This window comes from Apostichopus japonicus, chromosome 2 (genome assembly GCF_037975245.1).
Source record: "Apostichopus japonicus isolate 1M-3 chromosome 2, ASM3797524v1, whole genome shotgun sequence".
Taxonomy (NCBI): domain Eukaryota; kingdom Metazoa; phylum Echinodermata; class Holothuroidea; order Aspidochirotida; family Stichopodidae; genus Apostichopus; species Apostichopus japonicus.
The window spans coordinates 14,463,321-14,476,653 of record NC_092562.1 but is presented as its reverse complement, the minus strand read 5'-3'; the positions used below and the strand labels follow the sequence as shown (position 1 = coordinate 14,476,653).

At 38.5% G+C, this 13,333-nt stretch overlaps 1 protein-coding gene across 4 annotated transcripts in view; it reads right to left on the bottom strand.

Moving 5' to 3' along the window:
- Positions 1-1,593: 1,593 nt before the first annotated feature.
- LOC139979210 (uncharacterized) overlaps positions 1,594-13,333 on the bottom strand; it is a 54,694-nt gene continuing 42,954 nt past the window's right edge. For all 4 annotated transcript variants that reach the window (XM_071989970.1, XM_071989990.1, XM_071989972.1 and 1 more), the window contains 7 exons: positions 12,585-12,694; positions 12,049-12,141; positions 9,726-9,841; positions 6,677-6,735; positions 5,080-5,244; positions 3,912-3,985; positions 1,594-3,229 (listed from right to left, as the gene is read on the bottom strand). In XM_071989970.1, the coding sequence (XP_071846071.1) occupies positions 3,134-3,229; positions 3,912-3,985; positions 5,080-5,244; positions 6,677-6,735; positions 9,726-9,841; positions 12,049-12,141; positions 12,585-12,694 (713 nt within the window). In that variant the 3' untranslated portion in view covers positions 1,594-3,133. The remainder of the gene's footprint in view (positions 3,230-3,911; positions 3,986-5,079; positions 5,245-6,676; positions 6,736-9,725; positions 9,842-12,048; positions 12,142-12,584; positions 12,695-13,333) is intronic.

Here is a 13,333-nt window from a genome sequence, read left to right as displayed (position 1 = left end):
CTTGTTAATAGGGTTAAAGTATAAAGCTAGAGATGAGGAGAGGAAGGTAGAAGGGTTTAGGGCAGTTGGGCTGTGGCTTTTGTGAGTTGAGGAGCGAACATATTAACGAGAGATCGCTTTTAGGCCTTTTGGCTAAAGATCATGCCTAGTATCTATTCCCTTTCGAGGGGAATGGTGATACACACCCGACGATGATCACACAGCCACAGTCTCGATGCAAGGGGACTGGGGTTGAGAGCGTATCAGTCGTTCAGTAGTTTGGGTTTCGTGCCCAGGTTCTTTCCTGGGTGACTTTTCTTAAAAAAAGTATTAACGAGAGAAAAGGAATGGGAGAAGCCAAGGTTGTGCTATAGGACAGAGGTGAAAGTGTTGTGGGGAAGATAGTAGGCGTTGCTAATGACGGCTTGGTGTTTTCGGAGTTGTAAAAAGAAGTGGTGGTATTTCGTGGGGTCCGATATAATATAAAGAAGAAAAGCATCGAATAACACTGTGTCCTGAACTTATTACCGCAAACTACGTAACATATGCTAAGATCAGAAGTTAATATTAAGCGTTCCCCTTCCCCACATAGTGCTGCAAGGTTTAAAACTCTTCACAGGCTCAGTATATTTGTTCATCAATTATGTTATTCTCTCCATGAATGAATCGAATATTTCATAATCATATTTTTACAATATTTGCTTTTTATATAGAAAATATCTTCTGCTTAAATATGTATAATACAACATTTATACCTGGAAATAATATGAAACACTATATATATATACTCCATTATTAACAATAATAACAAAAGTAGTGGATAAAACCATGAATTAAGAAGAAAAATTGTGCAATATTGTCAAGGAATCTTACGATGTGGAATTAATTTTTGAGCTTTTTGTTCGCAAAAGAATAAAATATTATGAGAGAATTAAAAAAATAAAGAAAAATGGTATGAACATGATAACGTTGCACTGACAGTATGATACAACAACTATAAAATGGTATAAGCACAGGAGGCTTGTATAGCAGTTACAGTGTCCGTCCTAAACTTAGTTTTCTGGTTCAAAGCCTCACCGTCCGTCCATGCAGGAACCAGATTCCCTTCACCCTAATCAAAACTGCCATCCGTTTTGCAGTGTTGCTGAGTGGAGATCGTTCATGGATTTGGTATTTCTGGTTTGTGAATTGGGGTTTGGTTATTTCGAAAGAACTTAATTGATCACCACTCGTGATTCCCGTAGGCAATCCAGCGTCACTGAGATCTTAAAAGACTTTGAAATGAGAACCCCTCATAGACAGAAGGAAAAGGGCCAGACTCATGCTTTTCTATCAAATTATTAATGGCCTAGTTGCAGTCCCAAACAAGACTAATCCCTTCTTGAAACCAGGGAGACGTACGCCGCTATACTCAAATTCCACATAATCATCATGCTTCAGTATAGTATAGTTTCGATCCTAGGACTATAAAAGACTGGAATACGCAATCTTCGGCCGTTAAGGAGAGCCCTAGTCTTGAGGTGTTTAAAACTAGATTGCCCACGCATTGTTACTAGCACTGCTGCATTCGGACCGACATCCTCGTCGTGATACCCGAGAGGGGTTTTTAACAGAAACAGAAACCATAGCTGCATTGATGATGAATGAGGTACCATCACCTCCCTCAGTAATTGAACAAGTGTTCAGATGCTGAGGTACAGTCTCGTCTGTGGATGGGGACCATAAGTGGTGGTTTCTGGAGCAGGAATGGTACTGCAATTACTCACCTGCTTTGCAATTCTCTGGACACTTATCGAATAGAGAAGGCTTAAAGGGTGTGAAGACTCCCGCAAAAAGAAACGTCCAATGCCGGTAATCTGACCTAGTTTCAAATGAGGTGTAACAGAAGTGTTAGACACCCACCATCTATCCCAGAAAATACACACACAGCTTGCTACCGTCGGTAATTAGACACTAGTGTACAGTCAGTACATACAGCTGCGGTCAATAGCCACGGCACAGTGTATAAACGATACAGCGATGGACATCTCAGGTCCAGCTAAAGATAACAAGGTATCACGTTTCATTACTGTCTGCATTTTGTAGCGACACAAACAAAACGTCACTTGCAAGCAACATTAGGTTAACTTTTTCAGATGGCCGCACTCGGTTTGGGGTGAGTCTTCAATGCCTGTAGTATGAGTTAGTTTCGATAGGGTCTTGAGTGAGCCTCTGATGGTTTCCTACCCCTTGGGAAAATACTAAAAAACCCAATGTACATCCTTACAATCCATTTTGAAAGCTCCTTTGAACTAATTATTGCATATATGTTGTATTTTATTAAAATAACAACTTCCATCATACTTTATAACTTTACCAAAACTTGAAGCTACATTTGGCCTGTAAAGACCATTCTCTGTATAACCAGCCGTCGGCCACTTTATAAAGCCCACAAAAACAGGAACGTGTCTGGCATCGGCAGCTTACTTGTGAGGTTTCTGGGACTTCGGTGTGAACAGATATTACAAAGTATTTGACATATAAAGACCCATAGGTTTACAGCAATTTTAAAACATATGTCTGTTTCAGAATCAAGGTTAGATATATTAAAATATAGTACTTACAAAATCAATTAGTACACGTCACCATCCATCAACTTCCCAAGACTATTCAGTCATTTTGATATATACATATTTTTTTTATCTCTTTAAGGTTATCCCACTATTTCATCCAAATATGCTAGAAAGTCCAATAGTGGTCACCCATGTTATAAACTTCAATCATCTGAAAGCCACTTTTTCGATACATCATTCCTCTTTGAGATGTTCCTAAAAATTGTCCGTCTAGTTTAATCTGTCTCAATATGACTCCCATGATCTCAATCTCTAGGAAACTACTCTTTGAAACATTTAAGCAACTTTCAGCATCTTTTAAGCATCTTTAAACATCTTTTAAGCATCTTTTAAGCACCCTTTAAGTATCATTTATATTGAAAATTGGAGGCAACACAGATAACTTCATAAGAAATGTTTGCACAGCATGTTTCCATGCGTTTGGATATGTAGCAGTAACTCTGTGTCCTGACTACTCTGGTGTATTAAGACTCCAGACTTGACAGGGAATGTTGGATATTTTAGTCTATTTAAGACAGCCTCTTGACCCTGCTGCATGTTTTCTATTGTTCAATGAATATTAAGATGATAATCACCAAAGTGATTAGGATGGTGACACTAGCGTACACCCAGTAGAGGCTCATCATCATTGGTGATATCTGGGGATGAGGGAAAAAAAGCAACAACAAACATGAACAGTGTTAAATAAAAGCCAAAGACATACATTAAAGCGACTTGCTTTATCTTTGTGTATTTAATTTTCAGTAACAATTAGGTACCATTACAATTTGGGAGGAGGGATGGGTTGGGGGGGGGTGGGGAGAAGGGGTGCCATAATGCTTGTACCACCACTGAATTTAATTAATTTATCCAATGTTGTTCACATGTCATAGCTATGAAACTGTATGGCAGTTGCCAAGCTCTTAAAGATTTCAAACAGGCCAGGTGTAGAGTGTGTGTGAAGGAGGGGGGGGGAAGCCGAGGGGGAAGGGGTAGGGGAGAGGGCATATATTCTTTCGTGCTTATGATTTCCATTGCTGTTAAGTCTTAAATGTATTGTGATGTATGAGATACGATATACAAAGGGTTAAATAAATGGAATACTAGTTCTGTACATTAAAAAAAAAATCTAACCTCTGAAAAACTGTCTTTTTTTTACCTTTAATTTGCTCATCCTTCATGTAAAGATAATGAGACATAATTGTTTTTTTGATACAAATTCTTCTTCCGTACCCTTCCTTCTCTCTCCAACACTTCCCATCTCTCCCAATCCAACCCAAAAATGCCTGATTATGCCACATTCCATCAATATTCAGTGGTCTGATTTGTCAGAGGGCTTACCTGTTTTGCCTCAGAAGTTGAAGGAGGTGGCACACCATTGTCACCTCCATTCATAGGAATATCATTGCTCTGTTCTGTGTTTGCAGAAAAGAAAAGAGAAATAAACAGTTAAAAGAAATTGTTCACTCTTGGTTATATGTTTGTACATGCTTCAAGTGATTTTGGTCATCTCAAACCTCCCCCCACCCCCCACATTCCCCTCACCCCTTTTACTTTGTTTTGTACATTTAAATTTGAAGGCCCACTCTAGGCTGAATTTGAGTGTCTTTATGTCATAGTCCAGGAGTTTTAAAAAAAAATGAGCAAGGGGCAATTTTCCATTTTCAAGATATTCACTGTTACTGTAGATTATAAAAAAATTGTGAAGATTTTGTGACCCTGCTTGAGAAATGTAGAATAAATTATTTAATGAATGTCTAAAATGCTCATATAAACTATCATTTGCATTAGTCAATTCCGAATACGTTATCATGACTTCCCCGGATTTTCATTTACCACCCCGGATTAAAGTTGTCCCCAGAAATATTTGCTGGATTTTATGTACTAGTTGTCCCAGAATTATCTTCACATGTGGAATAGGCCCTGTACAATTTCAATTTGATCTCTCTTTTTGCTTCTTGTTCGTAGAGGAAGCTCGAACCGTCTTTAAGCTATGATTGCTTACAACCACAAACTAATGTTCATTCATGGCTCCCAGATAAAGGCACCCCAAAGTCAATGAATAGTTTCATAGCCTGAAATTTTACCAGAAAAGCATCATGTACGTTGCACTATAAAGTGATGAATAATGAGACTTCTATGGTTAACTTCATGCTTCTTGGCATTGGAGTTTAATCTCGAACAAAATACTTGTTTATCTAGACGAGGTGCTCTAAACTTGAGCGTTTATCCCTGTAGCATAGAGCTACCAAAGTACTCAGAGGTCCTCAAGATGCAAACCCTCCATTTAAACATACAGAGAAGATACTGACCAACCTATGTCAACGTGGCAGGAGTAAAAAGGGGAGGGGGGAGAGGGGTGAATATCATTTCCTGGGAACCAACATGTTCACCTGAATTTCCAAGTATAGCCCGTTCACACACGTACGGATTAGTTACCGCAAACCTTTCAAAATTGCCGATGGAATGAATCTGGTGCATTTGAAACTATGGAAGAAAAAAGACTTACCTTCAGAATTTTGTTTGACTTTATACAAGGTCAAGATGATCCACAAAACCGCATGAAAAGTAATAAATGCTGCCACAATCCAAACCACGTACCGACTCAGGGTGGGTAGAAGAGGGCTTGCAACCTGCTCTGGACGGTTGACTGTCCCTAGTAAGATAGTAGCCACTACAAAATTTGAAAAGAAAAGCTAATTTGATGAGCACTATAAAAACTGGGTTTCACTTCAGATTAAGAGTTACTCTATAGAGATATTATATATACTTCAATTACAAATTCTCAGCATATTGCCCAAATTTTCACAAAAAATGTTGGTTGGGGGGGCTGCAGCCCCCCCAGCCCCCACCGCCACGCCTTTGTATCAGAGTACTGGTACTTAATCCTCGTGACTTCTTATGGCCAGCATAACAGTCACTATTGGCTTGCAGGAAGTTCTCTACCACTTTGGTAATCACGAATTTCATTACATTTTTGTTTGTCCTTACTTTTCAGCCGATTGAGTTCTTGAGACCATATTTTAGGAAAAGACACAGTTTTATTAAAATGAAGCATTTGTTTCAATCAAATGTGTCGTAGTAAATCTACGTAAATTTTGTAGTAAAATTCTCAAATCTTTCGTCTCTTAAGGAAGTTTCTTTCTCTTCACAGTCTCTGGTGCCATGTTTGATTTTTAGACTATTCTATTAAGTCTCCTCCCCCCCCCCACCTCTTTCTCCTTTACAAACTATTCAGCACAACACGTTGAAAGAACGTGTGACTCTTTTGTCTTTCCTATTTACTCACTATGTTCTTACGTTATATTTTATTTGTCATTTGGTCAATCTCTGGATTTTTATTGATATGTACTGTGTAAATGTCTCTTATACCTCACTGAGGTGATGTGGAGAAAATATACTGAAACAGAAACAGACAGTTCCTCTCTATGACAATAATTGCCACTGGACAACCACAATTTGACAGCATCATGGGTTCCCGACAGTTGAACTGGACCATCACCCTGACATATATATCACTACATATATATATGTCTACTGTGATCATCAGCATTGTGTTAAAGCAGTTGTAACTTCTGGCCATTGGCCTTCATATTCACAATGTTATTAAAATATCACATTCATGTGCATCGCTGATCAGTGGCGGAGCTAGGGGTATTGGTCAGGAGGGGCAAGAATGGTCTGTAGGGGCGCTTTCGAAACTATCTAATCGGAGCGCCACCACTGGTTGGCGCGTAGCGTACAGACATTTTTTGAGTAAAGACACTCCCTAGATCGCCGGAAATGACCCTTTCCGGGCCTGGCTAATTTGCAGAAAAACGAAGAATAAATAGGTGTCATCGCCAAATTACACCAACAAAAAGTGACAAATGTCAGTAGGTAGATGAGAGCGCAATATAAAAGTCAATACTCCCGAATAAGTAAAAAGTGGTAAAGAGCTGAAAAGGGCGCCAGCAGTCCATTTGAGTCCGTCAGGGGGGGGCATCCTCCCCCTCTAACTAAATGGACGCTCCGCCACTGTCGCTGATTGATTCATGAACAAAATTTGATAAGTTTTTTGACTAGTTTGCTCGGTGGAGAGATTTCCGTCATCATGATATACTTACAAGCCATCAAGTGAGCTGAAGTACCTACTGCCCAGTGAGCCCAGTTGTATAAATTTCTCCTGGAAATGATAACAAAAATAGGCAAACCGTTATTAAATGTCATTCACAATATATATAGTTTAACATATAGTTTAAAAGGTAAATATGTAAAAATTAGGTGGCCTGATGCTTAGGATCATACAGCAATGGAGATTGAACAACAATGGGATTAGATTGTACATTCCAATAGATTAAAAGAAGGAGTTTTGAAACAACTTCTTTTGTTAATGCTTTTTGTCACAAGTATGTCAAATATCACTGATTGTTCTAAGTGGATAAATACACTAGTCTGGTTGTATATCAGACCAATCTCAGAGATTTGAATCTGTCTTATCAATGCCCCCTAGACAAAATTTAATGAAATTTTTCACTTAATTATCAGGAACTGGAAATATAATTAAATTGGCTTTCATCATCTGCCCAACTGCCCCATATATGATAGAATGACTTTTTTTAAACAACTTTAAAGAGTTCAGCCTATTTTTAAAGCTAACATATTGAAAATCAGCAGATCACATGAATGTTGTAAACATTGCTTGATTTATTCATTAAGCTCAACACATGAACTAGTGTATTATACTATTCCTGATGTGAAATAAAACTTGATCAAATAAGCCCAAAAAAAATATTTTAGCCTTTTTCCCTTCAATATAATAAAATAATTCTTTTGTTTTTTCACACACCTAACAGACTGGCCTACATGCATCTACCACTGTGAGGTACCGACATATAAGAGTGCATATGAGAATCATAGTTGCTCTCTTGATTAAAAGGAGGGAGGGAGGGGGAGGGAGGATCTGGTTGGGAGTTAATACTGCCCAAGTATTGAATGTGAGTGAACGAGATGAGAAGAGAAATATAGTTATTAAAATGAAATATGATAATTTTAATTTACAAACCCACATAAAAGATATTCATTTGGGCTAATGAGAGAACAATTCAGATGAACTTTCTGAACAATAATAGATGTTATAGCAAGCAGTTAGAAATCAGATAGAACAGGTTGTGAGTGTGGTAAAAGTTTGTGTATTTTAATTGTGTATAAAGTTACATGACTAATTGAGGGAAAATTGTTTGGTTAAAATAACTACTACATCATGAATACACATGTGTAATATATATCAAGACTAGGTTGAATTGAATAGCAGCATTATATTATAAGCATACATACAGCAGATAGATGTAAATAGTACACTATATAAGACACAATGGTATAAATCCAAACCGTGTAGCAGATGTACTCCGTCTATTGTTTACAATAGTGTAATCTGGATGTATGATAGTTAAGTGAACCATAGAAAGCCCATAGACAAGTTTAAATCAGATATAAGAATAATTCAAGCTGAATAAGAAAAGTACAGACGATAGGAAACTTGATGTACAATGGTTAAGCAGACAATGGCAAATCAATGAACTATTCATAGTAAACTAAGTTAGACAGGAAACCAGACTGTACAGCGCGCTTTTCAATCCAACAAAAGGCTAGCATGTTATATGTAAACAGTTGTGAAGTAATAAATCAAGATTGTGTGTTGATTGCTAAATATGTACCCCCCATTCGATAAATGGACAAATCCAGCATTACTATTGTCAGTTAATATGAAAAGGATGTACGGTACTTGCTAGTATACTGCTCCCTCCCCCATCCGATAAATAGGCAAATCCAGCGTTACTATTGTCAGTTAATATGAAAAGGATGTGCGGTACTTGCTAGAATACTGCTCCCTCCCCCATCCAAACAATGGACAAATCCAGCATTACTATTGTCAGTTAATATGCAAAGGATGTGCGGTACTTGCTAGTATACTGCTCACCTCAACAATGTGAACAAAGTGAACAATGGGCAAATCCAGTATTTACTGTTGTAAATTAATATATGAAGTAAGTGGGGTAATTGCCTAATATGCATTCAAATAATGTGTAACTGTGTGTCGTAATATGGTCTGTATAGTACACAGTACATGTAAACAATGCTATCTGCATACATAGGAACGGGAATAAAATCTACCTACGTGGATCATGGGTCTCTCAATTAAATTTCTACCGAGGCTCAGAGTAAAAATAACAAAATAAACATTTGTAGGAGAAAAGAAACAAAGACAGAACATAATAATCTTATTTTACCTAGATTGAGCAATGTGCAAGATAAGCCTGTAAGGTGCTTAAAGGGTGTGAAGACTCGCGCAAAAAGAAATGTCTAATGCTGGTAATCTGACTGAGTTTCGAATGAGGTGTATCAGAAGTGTTAGACACCACCATCGATCCCATAAAATACACACACAGCTTGCTACCGTCGGTAATTAGACACTAGTGTACAGTCAGTACATACAGCTGCGGTCAATACCCATGCAGTGCACAGTGTACAGACGATACAGCGATGGACATCTCATGTCCAGCTAAAGATAACAAGGTATCACGTTTCATTACTGTCTGCATTTTGTAGCGACACGAACAAAACGTCACTTGCAAGCAACAGAAAGTTAACTTTTTCAGATGGCCGCAGGCGGTTTGGGGCGAGTCTTCAATGGCTTTAAAGGGTGTGAAGACACGCGCACAAAGAAACGTCTCATGCCAGTAATTTGACCTAGTTTCGAATGAGGTGTAACGGAAGTGTTATCCACCACCATCGATCCCAGAAAATACACACACATCTTGCTACCTTCGGTAATTAGACATGTATCACGTTTCATTACTGTCTGCATTTTGTAGCGACAAGAAGAAAACGTCATTTGCAAGCAACGGAAAGTTAACTTTTTCAGAGTGCCACACGCGGTTTGGGGCGAATCTTCAATGCCTTTAAGGTGAGGGCTTTAAGGGTATCATGATGTAGCACAAGATTGTGGGCATTTTCCCCCCACCCCCCCCAAGGTCAGCTTGAAATTGTTTGCGGACCAGATTTGGCCCGTGGGCCTGCCTATTGAGAACTCTTGATGATGATTAGATTGTCTTTCCCATGAGAGTTTAGTGCACACAGAGTATATTGTGATCCCTAGTCTGTAAATTGAATTACCTCGGTTCGCCAGGGTGAGGTCTGAATATTGCCATGACGACATTGACAAAGGCAAGTATCGTCACTATGATACCAAATATGGCGTGTGAAGTTCGAACCCCGTTCTGAGATCCACTCTAGGAAGAAAGAAGAGAGAGAACGGCAAATAATTGTAGTAGAACTTTCATGAAATCATCAAAAAATTCTGAATTGTTCTTGGGCAGATCTTTAATTTACATTTTGTGTGCACTACATTCTTCATGAAATATGTCCATTATCAAATTAAAACAAAACCAAACAAAATCAATAGATATTCTCATGTCACATGACACCTTAATTCTTATAAGATATAGGAACTTTCCTTTTCAAAACAGCTAAGACGATGCTTGCCTTGGTCGCCTTCTTTGTACTGATACACATGTTGAGTATGCAGCAACTTAAGTACTCCAGGTTTGTCATTATTAGAATGTTAGCATGTTATCAGTGGCGGAGCTAGGGGTATTGGTCAGGAGGGGCGTGAATGGTCTGTAGGGGGGCTTTCGACACTATCTAAGCGGATCCCCACCACAGGTTGGCGCGGAGCGTACAGAAATTTTTTGAGTAAAGAGACTCCCTAGATCGCCGGAAATGACCCTTTCCGGGCCTTGCTAATTTGCAGATAAACGAAGAATAAATAGGTGTCATCGCCAAATTACAGAATCCAAATGTGACAAATGTCAATAGGTAGATGAGAGCGCAATAAAAAAGTCAATAACCGCGATTAAGTAAAAAGTGGTAAAAAGCTGAAAAGGGCGCCAGCAGTCCATTTGAGTTCGTCAGGGGGGGCATCCGCCCCCCCTGACTGTATGGACGCTCCGCCACTGCATGTAATGAAGTGATCCTATTCTTTCAAAAGTAACCAATTGATTTATGCCACATCAATTTTAGAACAATTTCAGAGCAAAGTTTTCCCCAAGAATTATTATACTGACTGCAGTAATTCTGATCTAAAGCTTTAAATGGCATCTGCATATTTAAGCATAATAAAGACAATGTTTGAAATAATGTTGATAAGTTTTGAACTTTCATAGTTCTTATGACAGAGTGGGTGGTGCCCAAATCCATCCGCTGGTCACAACACTTAATGATTTAACTATACCCATCATAACAACAGAAAATAAACAAGGAGAAAGTTTCTTACATGCTGATTTTCCATCTGTTATGTCGAAACATCCCAGAAATGCATTCACATGTCATGTTCTTTCTAATAACCGTAAGGTTCCGTAGTATCGGAGGCTAGATTAACAGAGGTTTGACGACCCCTTGTGGGTCTCACTTTACTTTGCCCAAACTGTGTCTTGGCATTTATGTAAATATGCTTTACAGTACGTTAATTACTTGAAGTTATTATTTTATACTACTGGAATGAAAGCGGAGGCAATGTTTTCTACATGTGGCTTCAACAAAATTCCAGGGCCTTGTTTTATCCAATGATCGTTAGATCTAAATGTTGGTGATATGTACGATCTGACATTGGACAATTTATGATCCAAAAATCCAAGATAACATATCAAACTGAGTACTTTTTGGTTGGTACAAATCCCTCAAAGGTCACAACAGCAACAATCAATTAATACACACCATCCATCAACTTCCCAAGACTATTCGGTCATTTTGATATATATATATTTTTTTATCTCTTTTATCCTACTATTTCTTCCAAATATGCTAGATGGTCAAGTAGTGGTCACCCATGTTATAAATTTCAATCGTCTGAAAGCCACTTTTCGATACATCATTCCTCTTTGAGATGTTCCTAAAATTGACCGTCTAGCTTAATCTGTCAAACTTAACCACTTCCTGCCAATCTCCAACCCATCCTCCCCCTTCCCCCTCCCCCCACATCACTCACTGCTACTGCCAACAAGTTTAGTTTGCTACATTTACACACAAAAAGGGTGTGAAGACTCGCGCAAAAGGAACGTCTAATGCCGGTAATCTAGTTTCGAATGAGGTGTAACAGAAGTGTTAGATACCACCATCGATCCCAGAAAATACACACACAGCTTGCTACCGTCTGTAATTAGACACTAGTGTACAGTCAGTACATACAGCTGCGGTCAATACCCACATCACAGTGTACAAACGATACAGCGATGGACATCTCAGGTCCAGCTAGAGACAACAAGGTATCACGGTTCATTACTGTCTGCATTTTGTAGTGACAAGAGAAAAACTTCACTTGCAAGCAACGGGGAGTTATCTCTTTAAAGATGGCAGCACGCTGTTTGGGGCGAGTCTTCAATGCCTTTAAAACTGATGACAGGCTGTATTATGGGATACAAATGTCTCTGAATCTACTTACACTGATGGTACTAAAGCCTCCGACTGCGATGATGATGATGATGAATGCTATTTCACAAACTACAAGAGCAAGGGTCATGCAACTTCTGTGAATCTGTTGGACAAAGTAATAAAGTGTGGATGTACGAAAACCCTCAGCTGCATGGATCGTTACTCTATGACTTTTGTCAATTTAACCATTTTTATATACGTGATGAGCACTTATCCTCCAACCATTTTATCTTGTCTTGCATTATCATGGGAACAAAATTTGAAGGTTCATAGCCAAAATTTGTGTGTGTCCTGTCATACAAAGAATATGGCAAATGTGTCCCTCTCTGTATTACTTCTCCATCAATTTGCTTGTTCCATTATCATTTGTCTGGGTTTAATTTAACATATAGTATTTTGTTTGTAACATGAGCTCTTACCGAATCATGTACGAAAAACTGGCAGGGATTGACCGAAAATTTGAAATAAAAAACTTGAATCCCGCCTGTATCACAACAAAATCAACAACGAAAATAGAGAAAACTAAATTATAAATAAGAAACTCACAGCAAACCAAGTTGGCTTTCCACAGAGTTTGGCAGGAAGAGCTTTAAAGAATCTGGCAGTAGTGATCCCCAGACTGACCAAGCACAACCAAGCTAACACCATCAGAGAACCTATAGGAAACAAAATATGAAGAAAACACACACAAAGTTAAGTTACTAGCAGGACAAACTGAATGACTTGTAGAGCTTTAAAATATCTGGCAGTAATGATCCCCAGACTGGCCAAGCACAACCAAGCTAACACCATCAGAGAACCTATAGGAAACAAAATATCCAAAAAACACACACAAAGTTAGTTACTAGCAGGACAAACTCAATGACATGTATGGGTTGATAAAACATATCTTCCATGATATATATTTTTTTTATTCCAATACCTTCACTGTTAATTCAGGATTGATAGAAGTTGTTTCCATCAGTATTTTAAGATAACCGAATTTCATGTAAGGAAAACTGATCTGGAAATTATATGTTTATACTCAGGAACATTGATCTCTTGGGTTAACAATTGAGATAGGAGACCACAGGGATGGTATATAGGTCCATATGAACCCTATTTCTTTGGGGGTGTGGCAGGTTGGGGGGGGAGGGGGGATGTAGAGGGGTAAGGTTGTCTAAGTCAAAGGCCACAATTACCTTGCATAATTACAGCCGACTTTCATATCATGTAATTCAGACGGGTGCAGGGTTTTCAAATGAAGCAGTTGGGAGTATGTGTAGATGCAAATGTAAATGAGAAGACTTAACAAT